The sequence below is a fragment of the Acanthaster planci genome, linkage group LG08 (assembly GCF_054643075.1).
Source record: "Acanthaster planci isolate LZ-2023a linkage group LG08, COTS_SCS, whole genome shotgun sequence".
Classification (NCBI taxonomy): Eukaryota; Metazoa; Echinodermata; class Asteroidea; order Valvatida; family Acanthasteridae; genus Acanthaster; species Acanthaster planci.
The window spans coordinates 2006895-2026013 of record NC_141784.1 but is presented as its reverse complement, the minus strand read 5'-3'; the positions used below and the strand labels follow the sequence as shown (position 1 = coordinate 2026013).

At 41.4% G+C, this 19119-nt stretch overlaps 2 protein-coding genes across 3 annotated transcripts; one reads left to right on the top strand and one right to left on the bottom strand.

The window, feature by feature from the left end:
• Positions 1-348: 348 nt before the first annotated feature.
• LOC110976036 (carbohydrate sulfotransferase 11-like) lies at positions 349-7099 on the top strand. Of its 2 annotated transcripts, none has more exons than XM_022228975.2 (4): positions 349-776; positions 3590-3793; positions 4220-4290; positions 5182-7099. In XM_022228975.2, exons 1-4 carry the CDS (start codon positions 743-745, stop codon positions 6097-6099), a joined length of 1227 nt encoding a protein of 408 aa, XP_022084667.2. In that variant the 5' UTR covers positions 349-742; the 3' UTR covers positions 6100-7099. The 2 variants fall into 2 exon arrangements, with proteins under 2 accessions (XP_022084667.2, XP_022084669.2); XM_022228977.2 differs by having other exon boundaries at positions 360-776; positions 3656-3793.
• A 976-nt stretch (positions 7100-8075) lies between these two features.
• On the bottom strand, positions 8076-18789 carry slc35b1 (solute carrier family 35 member B1). Its single transcript, XM_022228978.2, has 7 exons — positions 18403-18789; positions 15506-15609; positions 14235-14393; positions 13646-13806; positions 11721-11847; positions 10383-10489; positions 8076-8921 (listed from the first exon to the last, which is right to left on the bottom strand). Exons 1-7 carry the CDS (start codon positions 18639-18641, stop codon positions 8715-8717), a joined length of 1104 nt encoding a protein of 367 aa, XP_022084670.1. The 5' UTR covers positions 18642-18789; the 3' UTR covers positions 8076-8714.
• Between the last annotated feature and the right edge of the window lie 330 nt (positions 18790-19119).

Below are 19119 nucleotides of genomic sequence, written 5' to 3'. Positions count from 1 at the left end.
GTTTGAAGGATGCAGAACGAAGTCGAATGCTTGTTATTGCGAAAATGAAACCAGGTTTCAAGCCGTTTTCAAAATCTACGCTAAAATGAAATTTTATTTTACAAATTAGATCTCAAATTTTGCGAAATTGGCCGGTAAAACCTGTAATAAAAGAGATAATATTGTACTTCATGTATAAGAGTGAAGCAATGAAAATGCCTTACCTCTGTTTGCATCCATCTGTCCTTGAAGGAATAAGACCTTAAAAAAAATTGACAAGCATGCCCCCCCCCCGGAAAAGTCATACACCCGCCCCCGTACACGTCATTCTACAGTCTATGGTAAACTTAAGCACATCGTCGTATCGGTTGGGCTTGGTAAGCCCCCTTTATATCTGCAGTGATCTGTCGACACATTCAATTGACGAAGGTCATGGCCCAAGCAAGCGAGAGACCGTGTGAGCTCAAAGGTCAACGCTCACTGCTGGTTTCTACTCGAGGATATCATAAATCTGAAGGCATGATTGTGCACATAACTATAAATCTACGGCCTGCTCGAAGAGCTTACATAGTACGGGTTGGACTTGGCTTCAACTTCTGAAATAAATGTGCTGCTCTTCCGGCCCCCCGGGCAGCAAAAGAAAGCGCCGTCTGGATTCCGATCTCGCTTCTGCAAGAGGGACACCATTGCGGGCTCAGTGCCGGGTGTATAGCTGCCTGCATTGGAATTAGAGGCTATATACCTTCTCAGCCCGAGAAGGCACATGCACTTGGCAATCAACAAAGGTTACCGCTCAGGTAAGGTTTTATGTACAGAGGAACGCGTGAACTTGTTATTCTGATAAGAAACTTGAGACATTCAGTCCGGAGGAGTTTGTGTTTTAATGCTAAAACCCACATCCATTGCCCAAACTGTGATGTCATCCCAGACAAAAACCTCAGTGTTACACTGGCCCCAGAAAACGCCAAAATTCTGATATGTTGCCGTTACAAAGTTCCTTTGGGGGAAACTTATTGTCATGTGCAGGTATGCGTCAATAATCCATCAAGCAAATATTTGAGGAAATTCTGGGCAGTTTGAACAGGAAACCACGAAATCCGAACCATGTCTTTTCTGATTGACATCAAGGCAATTGGCGCCCTTAATGTCCAGAAAGCTTAGGCAAAGTGCCTTACCCCAAATCGATGTTAATAGGTTGAAGATATGGACTGAGACTCACAAACAATGCCGTGTGTCCAGAAAAATTCCTCGCATGCAGCCTTTAACATTCTGTTGTGGGCAGTCAAAAACACCATTTTACTCGAGTCTGCGCGTCACGACCGGTGCACCTTGTGCCGAGTGTTGAAATATTACATGAGATTTGGGTTGCTGTAGTGTAAAAGGAGAGTCGATGTAGGCATTGTTGTAGCCTGACGAATTACTCTGTTAACATTAAAAAAGAAAGGCGCCAAAGTACCCTTTAAAGATCAGATCAAACATTGAAAATAATAAAATAAGGTTACTTGAAGCACAAAAGTGCAGTTTCAAGGGATGTGGTAAAAGAAATCTGTTTATAGCGTGGCCTGTACTGGGATTTTCCGGACCGTCTCACAGCCGGGGGAAGATTTCGCCCCAAGAACTTGGCTGTTGCACAAGCGATTCCTTTGGAATTTTTGTTGTGCTTGTAAAGGCACTCCTGATTAGTACGTCGTTGGAGTTTTGGTTGTTATTCGCTTAAATTTATTATGGCCTCATGTTGTCCTGCTCCCATTGATCACGTCAATGGAAGAAAGGATACATGTTGGATTGACAATATATCCGAATTTTCACTCAATTGGTGTTCAAATGACTGAAACATTTTACTAAAAAGCAACTGCTAAAATTCCGTGGGTGAAGGAGATACGTTACACGAGGATAATGGAGCAAAGGTCATGGGGCAGAATCCCCCAAGCTCTTTTGGAATTTGATATCTATGCAGGTCTCAGGGTGTACACTAACGAGTGACATTTTAAAGTCAGCATAAATCATTTAAAGGGTACCTGCAATCAATTCAATACATACCTTCAAAATGTACCTTTGCGTCTCAGTTAACCTTATTTTCAGCTTTTGTTTCACGATTTCAAAGGGCAAGTTTACTGCCTGTTTGATTTATGATAATGAGATTTTCACATTCATGAGCAAACTGTGATGTCATCCAAAGAAGAAAGCCTAAATGTTACATTGGTTTGTACACACAAAAGCCAAGTTTTTGTAGATTTTGCCGGATTAAATGTTTTCTTCTCTGCAGAATCATTGCTGTTTGTCCATAGCAATAAGCAACCATCATTCCTTTCCTCAGAAATGTATTCAGTAAATAAATTCTTGATTTACAATTTGAACGTAAAAACTTGAGTTGTGTCTTCCCTGGATGACATCAAAGGAACAGCGCCCTCTCTCGCCATTAAAAGCATGGATAATTCCATAGTGTTTTTAAAAAGGCCACTTTTTAATGCATTCAACCGAATAGGAATGTAAAGGATATCTCATGCACTGAAGACGAGTATATTTCAGAGGAGTACAAATTTGCAGGAAAATTGTGACAGAGAAAAAAATCATTGCAGCTACACTTTAAGCATCATCTTCACGAGTCCATTGTATAAATTATGGTGCGTGTCTATTTTTATTCTTTTAATCATACGTTCAGTGAAGAACATAATGGTTTCATATTGCTCACGAAAACGTGCCTCATCTGATTGGCTGGACTGCCTGTTGAGCGTCTGTTTCATCTAGAACCTGTTATTCTGCACACTCGGGTTTTCTTTCACTCGAAGGAAGGCCCGTTTCCTTCCCAGACACGTCCGGGTGTCGCGTGTATTTCTGAGCTCCAAACGCTTCGCGTAGTTTCGGGAAGATTGTGCAGTAATGATACCTTGAGTCAAGGGCAGATCAAGAACCAAAATTTCGGGAGAGGGGTAAGATTTTCTCTTTTTGGGGGGGTGGGCAAAGAATGTTGGCCACAACCTTCGATGGCTTTCCTGAGGGGTGAGGCTACATGTAAGTTTAGGAGCTTCTTGCACGCTTTAGGGAAAAATGTGAAACAGCTTTCCAAATCGTCCTTTTCTTATTCTTTTTCCACGAAAATTGCTGCATTTAGAGGGGGGTTGATCTGTCACTTCCCTGAGTCAGATTAAGGAAACTCAAACGAAAACGGCAACTTTAGGACAACCACATCAATGAAGAGGTATTAAATGCCTAAAATGCAAGTTCTAAGAAAAGAAACATTAAAAACAAATAAAACAGAACGCAGGCATCATTGCATCCATCCTCCTCTGGTCAACAAGGAAGGTATTTGATTGGCTGAGAATGAAGTCGGGACCAGGGCTTCGTATTTCACTCTTGATGCTCTCGCCATGTTTGAAGATTATTAACAAAGGGTCATGGACGTGACCTCCATAGGCGTTCTAATTTAAGGTCCACAATGATCTACATTCAGAATAGCTTGCTGTTCAAGATTATTTTTGTGAAAAGAACACATTTTACGTACTGCGCACTAGTTAAAGACTCTGGTGAACAAATCAGGGACATGGGGTCATGCAGTTCTAGTTCAGTGGAGTTGTATTACTGTGCTTTCTTTTCCTCTCTCTGTTGATAGGCACAACATCTGTGGATATGGAACTTGTGACACATAACGTAACCTTTAACCTTCGTACATATATAGGCAATCTTGAGGGAACAATGCATTTGGCAACTAAGCGCATCAAGCAACTTGGACTTGTGGTAACAGGAATGTGCACAGCGGTGGTTCTTCTGCTGTTTGTTCACACCAACCGAAGCAAGACCAAAACCTTACCAAAAGGTATAAAGCCATGTCTGATCTTATTCCCAGTCGTAGGCCTAACCCACAATACTAATAGATAAGTAAAAAATAAACTACGGATTAGCGCCACGTACATTAATTAAAATGGAAGGATATCGACAGACAAGAGCAATAAACAGACAAACTAAGGTAATAAAAACCCTCGACAGATCCACCTGACATCACCCCTAGCCGTCCACAATGGAGTGATACCCACATGTATGAGCGCATTGAGTGTTATTGTAACAGGCAAAACCCGTACCAATATGAGAACCGTGGCCAATGGAGACAAAGTATGTCGTTGGGGGCGCACCCGGTACGTCGTAGTGCGTAGACCTTTTTTCTTCTTCCGTTTTCATCTCCCAAGGCTTGTATTTTCTGTATTATTTCTCTGTACTTCTCTCTTTTCTATACCACTGTTTATAGATGTTGGACACAGGACAGCGCAACATCGTCTAGAGGGCGCACTTTCCATCATTCATGGCACTAAACAAAAAGTATAACAGTTGAACACCTTGGCTAAACAGCATGTAAAACACGTCTAGATGAGTTGCAAGGACCCGGACGTGTAGGGAACTTGCAGCCCATGTTCATTTTAAAAATCCCATCATTTCATTTCATTTTTCGACTCTCTTATGCACATTGGAGACAGCTCTAAAAATGCAAGATCCTTTAGAAAAGAAAATTCTCCGAGCCATTTCCCTTCAGAGTGTGTACAGTTAGTGATCTATTTTCCTCTCAAATTATTGCAACTGTGTGCAAGTGTAACCACCAAAATCAAAATATTAATCTGTTGATAGTACCTTAACAAAACTGTTACGGAACCTCAAGTCATGCATAACCTGGAAAACCAAAGTCACATTGATCCAAGGATGCAATCTCGCGATTCGCATTTTGTTTTCTTTCATACATTTCGGCATTTTTGCAAGCCGAGTAGAGATTTTATTCATGGGTCGGCCGTATTACATTGAAAGCGAGATTAACTCTTCAGTTTTGAATGTTGAGAAATAAAAGCAATAAAATGAAACCTCGTGACAACTTAGTACCTGCCAAACACTCCGATGAATAATTTTGAATAATGTAACCTGGTGTTTTAACCCACATTTAGAAATATATATTGACAGGGAGGCTTGGGACACACGGCAATGGTCTGGTGCCATTCCAATCGACAGTTTGCAAGTTCTTAAACGGATTCCGGGAATAAGATTGAAAATGGCTTCCACGTAAATAAGGGCTGTAGCAAGTATTCAACCATTTTCACTTAACTTGCAATGTAGTTTCAATTTTACAGAATTGCTTTATCGCCAGCGTTAAAGAAAATTGTTTGTAGTGCCAAACATGTTCAGTGTTATTCTCTGACGGTAGACATTTTTATATTTCGCCCTCAGATAAATACGCAGAGCGAAGATGAATTCATGGTAGCTCAGGTATTGGTTCAACAGAAACGTCAACGTCAAATTCGCGAGGGTTGCCAAGCAATGGCCAACTTCACAAGAAATGTCCCAACATTCGAGAAACTTCCAAAGCAGGCACTGACGCACTTAATCGTCGATGACAACTACCGGCTTCTGTACTGCTCTGTCCCCAAGGTGGCCAGCACCAGCTGGGTACGGATTTTCCTGGTCTTGAAAGGCGTCTTGGAAAAAGAAGATGATGTCGAACAGAAATTTGTCCATAGGGGTGCGATGGAAAGCTTACGCTTATTAAGCTCGTACACGGACAGTGAGGTGCGAACTATATTGAGTACTTACACCAAAATCGTTTTCGTGAGGAATCCGTTCACTAGATTATTGTCTGCCTTCAGAAACAAGCTGGAATCCAAGGAATCACCCAATGGCCACAATCTGTGGAAGGGGTGGGTTCACCGCATCAAAAATCAGGGCCGGAACGGACCGCCGCCTGTGGAATTGGGTTCAGAAGCCCAAGAGGGCAATCTGACGTTTCGCGAGTTTGTAAGATACGTCAGCAACCGTAGTGCGATGGCCAACAAACATTGGACCAGCATGGTACACAGGTGTCGCCCTTGTCAGATCAACTACACGTTTGTCGGGAAAATAGAAACAATCAAAGCGGACTTGAGGGCTCTTTTTAAACTCGCGAAGATCGACAAGTTGGTTTCCTTTCCAGATGCTGGTGGTAGCAGTCCTACAAACAGCTCGACTTCCAAAATAATAGCATCTTACTTCGCCGAATTATCATCCACTGACATCAATCGGCTACACAAAAGATACCAGTGGGATTTCAGAATTTTTGGCTACAACTTAGAGCAGGGACATCACGGCACGTCGCCCAGTTGGACCGCATGAATTTATTTTTGCTTGGAAACATTAAATTACATGTACTTCATAATTTAGGGTTTGCTCAGTGCGTTCTTCATTGTTTGCTATGTTCATCAGAGTCTTTAGCTTAATGCCGTGGATAATACATTTTTGTAGAGTTGTGCGAAGCATCATAATAGAATGCTTCATAGACAAAAGGATTAATAACAGAACAAAAATTCTCTCTGAGGTTTTGAATTTTGCTAGACAAAAAAGAAAACCGATACTTTTGATAACTAACTTACAATGTATCGCGTAATTGGGCGAGCTGACAAAGGAAATCTTTAAAAACAAAGTTCATGAGAAACATACCACGTGGTTACAAGTATAGGGTAGGTAGTATCGTGTTCGTTGATCCATAGTGCGCCTCCAAGAGTTTGCAAAGCGTTGGGCCAGTCACAACGCGTGAAATCCGTCGACCCTTTCCAGATGCGCATCGGGTCGACAAATTTCGCGCATCGTGATTGGTCAACGCGTTGCAAACTCCTGGAGGCACACTATTGTGAATCGCCCATATTCAGTCAAAAGCAGGATAGGAATTACTTTTCACAACCACACACAAAAAGTTCAAGTTGATATGCAATTCAACGAACTAGACAAATTACTATTACACAACAACCCTTGTTATGCTTCTTATCTGGACGTAAATGGTCAATGATCGAGATTATAGGTTTTGTTTTTTAATCTTAAAATATCAGTGGCTAAATAAAACCTGGCATTAAGTTTATTTAAAAGGCCAGAATTTATTTTGAAAAATAAATACACATTTTCAGAAACCATTTTAAATATACATGTATACAGAATTGAAACACTCCAAAACTAAAACTACATGAAATATTTGTCAAAATGTGACATAAAACCTCCAGAAATTCACATTTTAAAAGCGAAGTACGGGTACTTGAAGTTGCTGCTCTCATCTTCATTGTAGGAAAGGATTTAATTTGGTTTCTGTATTGTGGACAATGAAATTTTAGTTACGGATAAGAAACTCTTTGCTGTTTCTGCTGTATTTTGTGTGAATTTTCTTTGTACACGTCAAAGCTTGAAAGACTTGTCTTTAATTGGGTAATACTGCTAACATGTGGCAACCCAAACAGTAACTCAATGTTATTCACAAAAGAAAGATAAAGATTTGGAACTTCCCCAATTACGAAATGGCAATGCAATCTTTTTAATCAATTTATTTATTGATTCGAATCAAAACAGTCAGATCCTTGGTGAGTAGCCGTACCCCTCAGAAGCTGAAATGTGTTAAGTTATCCAAAGTGGTCATTCTAAGGCAAGACAGATTCTTCTGAGCATAAGCCAACTTCATGGATCTGCTTTGAGCACATTAGATTTGCTGAGCAGAACAGATGTTTGCATAAAAAGAAACGGGTTCCTGGCCCACGAGTGGCCATGTACATGTACAATGTGCAGTTTGTTAATGGTTTTCAGCTACTTTTCCTCAGCATGCAAAGTTGGTAAGGAGTAATGGAAAGCGTTCCGTATCTAACCACTGCCTCAGATCTCAAACACAAAGTCCATGGGCCATGACAGAAAAATTTCGAATACTTATACAGAAATTTTGAATTTTTTTTTAACCCTAAGTTAGTGTTTCTCCATCAGATTTCCACTTTTTGGTAGTTTTATTTTATTAGCCAAATGATGGAAGGTAAGTAGTGGCCCGATAAAGCACTCGTTCAGCAGGTATATCTACTTAGTAAGACTGAATCAATTGGAATCATTGAATAGTCAGATACTCGACCCTTCCATTCGATCAAATATTTAGTTCAGTCGGCTGTATCAAGCCGCTCCAAAAATAAACCAGATATACATGTTTTACACAAAGTGAAATAAGAAATTAAAGGCAATTTTGGGGGAAGGGGGGCATTTCTGTTGTTGGGCATATGCATTCAGCTTCCTTCCAGTTTACTTGTAACCCTCGAAATGTGCTTTTAGAATGAAATGTTGTGACCAAATAATTGAATTTTCATAGTTTTATTTCAAGGATTCTTAATACCCACCATTCAATTTTAAAAATGAATATTTAAATATTCGATCAATTATCTGAATATCTGAATAATCAGCACAGTCGTACTGGTCAACAGCTTCCTGATATTAATCCCCTGAGATATGAAGTCTTTCCCCTTGTTTGTTCCTAAACATGCCCTCAACCATCACCATGCAGTGTTTGTTCCAACTGGACCGGGCAGTGTGACAGTCGAGTCCATCGCGAGTCCTTTCACAAGAAACAGGGTAAAGAAGGACTGAGGAATGCTTCTCTCACAAGTTGATTTGAATAGCTTGTGACTTAGCTTCAAAATGGATGACTTGTGATGAACGTGCAAGGGTTTTTGATGGAGTCGACTCCAACACTGGACACAGGACGTCAAGCCTCATGGATAGCAATGGTGTTAGGGTTATACAGTCAACAACAGTCAACAGTCCTGAATCTATTGAAATAAAGCATAGCCTGGTGTTGGGTTTTGATGGGTGGGGGGCGAGTTAGGGTTCATCAATCTGTATCCAATCTGTTTTGGGTGATGGCTAACTGTACACCGCAATCAAGGTAACTTATTGACACTGTACCCTGCCAGGTGTCCTGCTACAACGACTGGCCCTCACTTGGGTTGCTGGGGTTTGCTCTTCCCGTACAGGCTGTCTAGTCCCAGCCCAGTGAACACCAGGGCCACGCCTGCCCACTGCCTGGGCAGAAGCGGGTTGGCAAACAGGATGACTGAGCCCAGGATGGTGAAGAACTTCCGGGTGGTGGTCATGATGGAGCAGGTCAGCGGGCCGAAGGTGGTGACCGTGACAAAGATGAAATGCTGTGCAAAAAAGGGGGGGGAGGAGAGAGGTGGGGGAAATAGAAGTTGAATCATGAGGTTTGAGGAAGGAAAGAGTTCTACGGGTACCTCGGGTTGCTAAGGACCTTGGGGGGAGGAAGTGTTGCCTGTCAAACGGATGACAGTGGTTTGGTTTGAGCCGGATCTCGCTGTCATATGGTTTGTTAGACTTTCCCTGTTAGACTGTTCAAGGGTCCGTGCTCTGAATGTTTCTTAGATTTCTCTTAGGTGCAACTTGTAACACTGCTCTTCAAGGCGTGGAAACTATCTGCCACCCTTTCTGGGTACAGTGTATTGGAAAGTGCATTTTCTTTAAAAAATGAAATTGCCCAAGCTTTTTTGGACAACTGAGGGCTCCGCACTGTTGCTGTGATGTCATTCACCGGAGACACTATTCAGTTTGTACGGTAGATTCAAACTGTAAAGCCACCATTCTCTCATTGGACACAGTTTTGAGAATGAGTTGCTGATTGGTTGTTTACCATTTACAGACTGCTAACAAAACAAATCACTGAAGATAAGGAAATTTAGAACTAAAAAATCTGAAAAAAATCCAGCGTTTTCTTGTGCACAAACCAACGCAGCACTGGGGTTTTCTACAAATTTTACACTGGTAAATAAAGTATCAATGCCTCTAAGCTGAACATGCATATTACAGAAAACGTTTGAAACTGCACTTTGCCATAATTTCTGATGTCACGCAGGTTTGGACTATCCAGTGCAAGGATGTTCTGTGGAAATGGAAACTGCGATCCTGAAATGTAGCTCATTTTAACAATGCTTACAGTGGAATTAAATAGATTATTATACTATTAACGAGATAAATAGAAATTTAAAGAAAAATAACCTTCCCTGACACCTTGGCCTTAAGCATCTATTCAACCTAATTATGAGATCAGATTTAGTTATGAATATGGAGAATTTACTTTAACATGTAAGTAGCATTATCCAAAAGACCCTAAACAGGCTCACAATATTGCGTGGGAAAAATGGCATGCAAATGTGCATTACAAGATTCAGTCCAGGAAAGAAATCTGTCACAGTGACTGTTTAACCAAAATCCTTCACAGTATTTTGGCTAGGAGACCCTGCTGGACCCAACAACATCAACACATGTCAAACTGAGGAGCTGTCCCCGTGACACAATATCCGACGGGTCAATGCACATATCCCCTTGGAAGGCCTAACAGCCTTGGCGTTTGAGATTGCCTATGAGACTGACTCTCACTGTCTCAAAATTGACAGTTGAATTGGCAGCTGTTGATTACAAAGTGCAACAGGGTCCCACAGATTTGTACACATGCTGGATTTTGCTTGATCTGGCAGGGTTAGGGTTACCATAATATCTTTGAAAGAGGCCTGTGGTAACTTCATAAAACACTTCATAAATCAAATAGTCCCCAAATTGAGAAGGCAAAAGTAAAATGACATGTTAGGTGTTACCTGGCCAAGGGCACTTGCCACTCCGAAGGTGAGAATGTTCCAAATGACGTAGGGATAACGAGAGACAAACTCCAGAAAATGTAAACCCTCACCAGTCACCAAGACAGCTGGGGGGGGGGAAACAAGAACAGGAGCAAAATTGTTTATAGCTTGATGCAGGGAATCAAGGCTGTTTGTCATTGCGCACAACTCTTCTGTCTTCCTCAGTTTTAACAAACTGCCGGGGAGCCTGGTTTTGGACACATAGGCTTTATACACGAAACGGGGGAGCCCGAAACCAGACAAAAAGAGCTAGGCCTTATAACAAAAGACCGTACTCGGAACAAAAGACTGAGCTGCTGGGAATAGCTAACATTTTCACATTTTCAACACTCAGTTGTCAGTAGAGGAGGAAATCTGTCATTGTTTTGAAAGATTATACCACTGTTTGTGGAATTCAGCCCGAGTAGATTACCACCTGGGACAAAAGCACTCCAGTGCCCCAGTGATGAATGATACTGCTGCACGCTAATCTGGCATGTCTGGCCCGTATTGAAAAGACGCCAGAAGCACACTGTGCCAGTTTCGGGGAACAAAAGAAACTTATGTAACACCGCACCATCTGGGCTCTTTTTAACAGGGGGCAGGCCTGGCTGAAATACTCCGGTATCAATAGATTTTGTCTGTGAGATTAGAGTAGCCACCAAACAGTCATTTGTGTGGGTGTAAACATCCAGTAAATGAAGTTAAGATTTTTTGAAGAATTTTGAAAACGGAAAATCTTGAAAATCTCCCGGTTTTACATCATGCAACTTCAAATTTCACCTGGCAGCAAGTGGTTAAGGGAGCTTGGGCCACATCGTTGGTTGTATCTTGATAGCAACACTCGAAGAAATAATCTTATGCACATTGTCTAACACAATACATGTGCATCACTTCAAGGTGTGTGCTCATCGAGAAGATGTGTTGGTCACTTTATGAAATGACCAACAAAACATAACTTAATTTACTGCACAGCCCGCAGCTACAACCTAGACTTATTACTGCAAGAATGTCTCAGAAAGGCCAAGCTCCCTGTGAGTAAGAGCCTGGTCATCCTTGAAGGTTACTGGTATGAAAACGTGGTGTTATCTCAATAGCAAGGGGCACGTTCAGTGTTACCATCCGTATTCCATTCCTGCTTACCTCCTAAGGTGAAGATACATGTACACCAGGGATATGCCAATATGGCTTATAGATAATTACACACATACTGCATTATTACCGAATGCGGCCCAGGCAGTGTGGTTTCTCGCGTAACTGTTTCAAGGGTCCAGGAGTTACAGGAGCAATCAAAGGGGAAGATGCAGGTATACTCACTGACTGTCAGATAGAGGATGGACCAGAGGTTGACGTTGGCCATCATGTAATGGGAGCCCGTCTGGTGCTCTGACCTCATCTTCTCTTGCGTCACACCCGTCAGTCCGTCCAAGGTCAAGGAAGCAATCTGGGTTTACAGTGCCAGAGCTGATCTTTGTAAATGCAAGGCAGGGCACCTGACTCAACTCAATCAATGAGCATCAAGTCACCCTGAAAACTTTCAAGTACACTCCTTTAAAAAAAACTTGTAAAATGCAAAGTTTCAACTCTTTTATGCAAATATTGTTTGCATTTAGTAGAAAGCTAGAAGCGAACGAAGTGACACATCAAAATGAATAGGTCTCAACACCTTTTTCGAATGCAAAACAACGGAAAAATATATACATAAGACCAATTTTGTGAGATCCGGTCACACAAGTTCTCCATTTGTAAAACTGCAGCTGGGTCACAAATTTACGGCTGTGGCTAGTGATAAGGTGCCCTATGGAGGACACTCATTGGTGGCTGTAGAGAATGCTACTTGGAGGAAACAAGGAGAAACAAACACTCCCAGACTTACACATGCACATAAAAATTGCTGGGAGGTAGCACTGAAAGAATGGCTCAGCATTGTCTGGCTCGGAGGTTGGGTAAGGCATGGAGCAAGGACGCAGAAGGAGTTTGAACTGCCCGGGCTACAACATCTGGCCAATTACCACTTCCTGTTATGCCCGGTATGTCCATAGCCAGAGCGCAGCGAATACTTGCTACACACCACCTGTTTCACAACCATAAGCCCCCTTTGTACCCCATGATCATCACCATAATTTTTCGCTGGTAATCTGCATCCTTAAAACATTGTGTACTGCAGTATAGGAAGTTGAATATTCATGCCATCGTTTGTGCTTGGTATAATCTGACAACAAAATCTAATTTAATGCTTGTACAATTGCTTGTATTTGGCTGTGTGCCATAAGTGTTCATATGCAGCTATTGCCCTTATCGAATGCTTTCTCCTGGACTTATTTTGGGAATAAATAGCCAAGTTGTTTATAAGTTGTTGTTGTGTTTTATTTGAATCATTTTTATTACTGAATTTACACAAAAAGGTATTTTATGAGATCTCATGATCACTCTTGTAATGACACAGCGCATTTTGTTTTTCGTGAACTTAACTGTCCTGTGGTGGTCAACATGTCGTTGGCCAGTCTTAGCCAAAGTCTTTGAAAGACTTTGAAAACTGATATTTCGGAGTGACAAAATAAGTTACATATATTGCATGGATAATGGAGAAGTGCATCAAAAGGTTTTTAAAAATTTATTCACAACGGCAAAAGTAAAAAGTAATGGGTAATTCCAGAAATTAGGGGTCCAAAAGTGTGACATTTTTGTGTCCCTGTTACATCTGGCCTTTGTTGTTTGACATGGAAATATCACCGGAATTGATTTCAAACTATTACTATTTGTTTGGCAGGTACTTTGCATTCATTCATCACTCTTAGAAATGAGAAAATGTGTTTTGAACTTATAAAACCATACGTCAGATGTGACAGGGACACACAAAAACATGGACCCCTAATTTCTGGAATTACCCTAATGCTAGATATTTTCTGTAATGCTATTCTATTTCCCGGTCACTGTGACGAGTTGCAGTTAATTGCAAAGAAAACTCCACAAATATTATTAGGATATTACTGGCCCCACTTGTCCGGCTAAGCTGCAGGCAGTAAGCAGAGTTGTAATTCCTTCTGCGTCCTTCCTCAATGAGAAAGGTAAATCCGGCCGGTATCAAGTTTCAAGGGGAACTTCAAAAGAAGGGTTCCAGAGTTGTCCTGCTCTGTGAAGGTTTTCAGTGGACCCCGAACACTTTCAAGCAAAATGCTAGGAGTTTGGGCGTACAGGACTTAGATGACAACTTAAGTACGACAACTCTAAATTTCACTTACCAGAAGCAGCTCTCCGTATCCAAAGACACTCTCAGCTGCTGAGGAAGATGCTTTACTGTCCTTGTAAACAAATATTGCCACACCGATAACTATCAGCAGGACGCAGAAATACTTGAGGAGGTAGTAGCGTTTCCTGGCAAGCAACACGCCGAGTAGCATGACTGCACACAAAAACAATCATAGTATCACTGGTCCGCACACGGGCACTTGATGCACAGCGATAATGGGCCGTAGAGTGTTCCCCAACCTCCTAGGTTTCAAGGGTTCTGGTGCCCAGGCCTCCAATGTCTCATGGGGGCAATCACTCTTGTTAGAAATGTAGTCAAGACTGAGTTGCGGGGACTGTAATCTCTCGCTGGAATGTGGTAGTTCCCATGACATCTATATATCAGCAGGTGTGTTTTTCCCATACATGTATATTAACATTTGCAGACAGAGACGATAACAATCATAGAGGGAGAAACCACGGCACTGGAAGAGTGAGCTCCACTATGGCATAACACTTCACAATTGGATGGGGGAACATTTAACTAATAACTGGACTACTTGAAAAGATTCCGTTGATTGATAAGTTTTTTTGATAACTTACCGGGTATCGGCTTGCAAGATTTGCCCAGGACCTGGAAAGGATAACTGACGTATTTGAGAGCCGAGTTGCTAGCTACCATGGCCCCCAGGTACGTGATGGAACACAGCGCGTAGAGTTTGGTGGTGGTCTTATCCTTACCCGGCTTACTGAAGAACAAGACTGACCAAAAAAGATGAAGAAAGTACCAAGTCAATGAAGAGTTCCCAACAAGGACAAAATCTGATGGATGTCAAAATGCCACTGGACATCTACATGTATAACCCAGTAGTTACAACTCCACAAAGGGGGCGGGTTCCAGACAGAAAGGAAACACATACATGTATACCTGCATTGAAGTGAAAAAAAGTTGACCTCTATGAGAATTACAATCCGTTAGCACTAGTTGATGGTATCGCGTGCATTCAATTTTCACAATACTGAACTGGCACATAAGAATCAGACTTTTCAAAATGACAAGACACCACTGGTCACCTTTCAACACAAGAAACAAAACCAATGCTGACTCTTGAGAGGTATCTGAAGAATATTTTAAAGAGACTTTGTAGTCTTTTATACTTCTGAGATTATCCCATAGGGCAATTATTTACTACAAGCCTAGAGCCAGGGTTCAGGCACACGGCCAAGTCAGGGTATTGTAGTCAGCCCACTCTGATTTATCAGGTCCTCTGCATGTTTGCAAAACTGATTGGAACTGCATGAGGGTGTGTGCACTGTGTACAGGCCATCTTCTGATAATAAAATTGCCAGAATAGGTTGACAAGATTCTTGTTATGGAAGATCATGCTCATGTCCCTCTGGCAGGAAGTAGTTGAAAACAAGCTCTATTGAATTCAGTAATCTAAACTGTAGGTTCTCTCAATATCCACTCAAGACTTGAGTGGATATTGCTGAGATAAAGGACATCGAACCGACGACTTCTGCTGAGCAGTCAAAACAATCACAAGACAAGTCTCATGACAAGCCACAAGTAACAGGTTTGACAAAGACCAAAGACGATGGAATGCTTTAAGCTGCTGTTCACTTGAATTTGACTGTGACTTGAAATGAGACTAAAGGTCTTATGTTGGTCATGGGGAAGGTCTTGAGATGGGTCCAATGGGGTCCCAACTACAATACCACATGTACTGCTGGAGCTCTGGGAACGATGGATTCTATTACTATACATGCAGCAAACCTTGTATCCATGCAGCCCTAAAGCTCTCACAAGGTCACAGAATTGGGAAATATTGTAACGGGCCAGCAATCTCAGCAGGTGCTGTTACGTCCCTTACCGCATTTGGCAAATATGGCATTGATAATGCACTGGACGAGGACGAGGCAGAAGAAGTAGCTGAAACGTTCCTTGTTTTCACCGCTACCATAGTCACTTCTGGTTCTGCAAAACAGGAAAGAGTCGTTTCCCAAGATGTTAATGAGGAGGAAACCCGACAGCGTACATGTGTTCCTTTAGCAGTTCCCACTGCTACGTAACTTGGCAAGCATCATAAAGCGCATGTACATGTACATGTACGTATGCCACTAACAGCAATCAAGGTGCGACACCTGTACCATTCCTATCCCTGCTCTATCAATCCATAAACATGTACATGTACCTTGGTAATACAATGAATAACCATTTCTGCTCCCTTGGAGATACACGTAGCGTTATGTACATGTACATGTATGCATGAAGCTTGATACATGTATGAAACTGAATGCTACCCGGGTAGAATGATTTTGCCTGGGGTCATAACTTATGCCATGCTGGATTTGAATCTAAATCACACACTATGATCTCAGGTTGTAAACCATAACTACGGGGCTACATCACTACAATCTATAGCAAAACCATGATTTTTCACAGAACTCTAATCACAGAGCTGCACAGCCAGCAGGTTTTCAATTTCTGAAATTTATATACTGTTATGTACAGAAATTTATGCAAGCCTATGGCACGTACTGTACATGAATGTACACGATGTATTCTATATAGTATTCTATATCATAATTTAACAGTCAATATTCTTTATATCTTACAATTAACAACTACATGTACACACTACCACATGCAGACACATTTTGGTTTTAAGGCTTATCAGACAGCATGGATACTAGACTCACCAGCTGAATTCAGAAAACAAGGAAGTTGATCTTTTCTCCATGTGCTTGGGGTGGGGGCTTGTAAAGAATTGCTTCATAGTGTGATCAGTGTGTTATGTGCTTCATGTTGGTAGACTGTGCACTCCACATACATGTACATGTACTATGTACATGAACATCAAGTGCATCAGTCTCGTCTCTGTCAGTGATGTGGAACTCTCTCACAAGTGAACACAAGCCTTCCGGCAAATAGGGCAATACACTGTACTCAAATGCCAAAATATGCATATTATGAGGTTGTTTCATCATCAGAAACTAATACAAATATGGTGGAGATGACATGTACAATATGCACATGTAAGACCTACCGGACTGGTTGGGACTAAAATTGAGCCAAGATGACATTATGTTGACTACATGTATATGTTAGGCCCCAATTACAGCATTAGTCCCGTCTACATGTATAGATGGGACTAGCCCAACTATAGTTGGGACCGTCCTGACTATAGTGCTATAGTTGGCCCAACTACAGCACAGTGTGTGCATGCAATTTAAGCCATTTTATTTCCGTCAGCAACTTGTGTATGCAGAAATAGGTTTTTTATAATGGTGTGCCATATTTCAGATTCTTATGTCAGTTGTGAGCTGCATAAACTCGGAAAAGGTTGAGACATTTTCTACAGAGTTTGGCCAACAATAGTTGGGTCAGCCTAACAACAGCAGCATTGTTGGGGCATAACATATACAAGAGGAAACCTTTGCCCTTTTCATCATGGTCTTGGCTGCTTCTGTTAATTTAATATTTCTTGTAAAACTATCGGAAAATATTAACGAATAGCACTTTAGGAATGAAACCATTTCCAAGTTTCATCACTTCATCGTACATGCAAGTACAACATACATGATGTAGACCTCTGGGCCTTCTTCATACAATGTATGTACATACAGTCCCATGCCCAGAAGCATGTACCAGTAATTAATTTGCCTTGCTAACAAGCATTTGACTCTGCGGATTTACTGTCACTTCGCCCCACTTCCATTTTTTCGATTTTTTTTCGATGCCTGACCGATCACGTACGTGAACGGTCGCTGCGGCATGAATAGACTGGTCGCCACACTCCATCACGCATTCTCTTAAACAGGTGCAGCGCAACAGGCACCAGCGCTTTGCACTTGTGTTTTTACCACAGCGACAACAAAACACGAAGAAAATCTATTTTCTAACTTGACAAAAAAAATTGTAGGGTCTCGCCAAAAAATTTGGGTCCGGCGGCCGGGAAATTGGAATCACTGTTTAGGCCTTTGAAAGTTGGATTATCCGATTGTTATTTGAGTACTCAAACGTCGATGTTTTTACTTGTTGCATCTACTGAAGAACAGAATGAACGATAATTAATGGGGAGAAGTGGAAATGGGGCGAAGTGGTTAGGGGCGAAGTGGAAATGGGGCGAAGTGACCGACATCCCTGAGGGAGAAGCTGGTTTACCCTCATGTAATCACTAATTGGTAATACATCACAGTACATGCAGAGTACGTTTGGCATAAGGTAGAAGACACTTGGAGAAACTGCAGATGTCTGCTGATTAAATTTGTACTTGTACTTCTAATCACAATTATCATCATTTCATTGTCTAATGTTTTAAATATAATCTTATGATTTACATTAGTTTTCAACTTAATTTTTTTACTCATTGGAGCTGTTTGGGGGGATTCCTTTATTTATAGAAAGCAATAAATAATGCAAAAAGGAATATGAAAATGAACAGAATTACTAAGAGATCCATATTGCTAGCTTTCCCTGCAGTACCAGTAGTTTATTATTAACAATCAGAAAGTGATAACATGTCATAGAATGGCAAATTCAGCAGTGAGCATATTGAAGCATTTACAAGTAGAAAACACTCAGAATTTTCACTCAGACCATGTCGGAAGGAACCTCCATGCTCAGACCAGTCTCACAGTAGTACTCATTTGTAGCATCATGTCCGGGTATGCGGAACTCTTTCCTCGGTTTTTTCAACCCTACGTCATTAGTCATGTCCATGATCTGTCACTGTGCTTTTACAAATTCATGAAATTCTTTACTTACATTTTTTCTTGTAGAATTCCATAGTAGAAGTAGCACACAAAAATTCCTACAAAGCAGACGATGAGTGCTTTGACGGATCCTTCGTCTGAACGCTGCATTTCGCTGTTGATTTTTTTAGGTTCGGGGGATCCGGAAGACGTATGGCGATCGGCGACTTCCGTTCTGAAGATATGCACGGCATCAGTTACACAGGCGTCCGAAGAAATGGTGATCGCTGTCTGTGGTCCCAATTTGTTCATAAGTACAAACGGGTAACTTATCCTTTGTGTTTAATTTCAACAACCCTGCCTGGTCCACATACACGTGGTTGAATTGCACGAGAAATATCTGGGCCGGTTTTCTATGACGTGTCAGTACAGCATTGAGCATTGTATTAATCAACCGTATTATCATACCCAGTTGAATTACTAGACTTCTATGACAGTATCTAAGTACTATGAATACCAACCACAAGGGCGCCAGACTACTAATGTTTTCAAAGGGCGCCCTCAACAAGCATTACAGGCCACGCGGCTTTATCAGATGTAATTGGACATGTAATATCATCGCTCAAAAATTAAGTACTGTAAAATAATATGGTTTTCAAAGGGAAGCAGGTTTAAGAAAGGGCTTGCGAACATAAAGTTTGAATTTAAGAAAACCAAAACGAGATAACCCTGAACTGATCAAAGTGAGAGCGGTTCTGAGGAACATGATGTGACATTAGTAGTCTCCTAT

Excerpts from the sequence above, each read along its gene's own strand:
- LOC110976036 (XM_022228975.2), top strand. The coding sequence starts at position 743 with ATGCACTTGGCAATCAACAAAGGTTACCGCTCAG. Across the intron at positions 777-3,589 it reads CAACAAAGGTTACCGCTCAG|GCACAACATCTGTGGATATG; the intron begins GTAAGGTTTTAT and ends CTCTGTTGATAG. Across the intron at positions 4,291-5,181 it reads TTCATGGCACTAAACAAAAA|ATAAATACGCAGAGCGAAGA; the intron begins GTATAACAGTTG and ends TTTCGCCCTCAG.
- slc35b1 (XM_022228978.2), bottom strand. The coding sequence starts at position 18,641 with ATGAACAAATTGGGACCACAGACAGCGATCACCATTTCTTCGGACGCC. Across the intron at positions 14,394-15,505 it reads TGCCATATTTGCCAAATGCG|TCTTGTTCTTCAGTAAGCCG; the intron begins GTAAGGGACGTA and ends TTTTTTGGTCAG. Across the intron at positions 13,807-14,234 it reads ATCTTGCAAGCCGATACCCG|TCATGCTACTCGGCGTGTTG; the intron begins GTAAGTTATCAA and ends TTTTGTGTGCAG.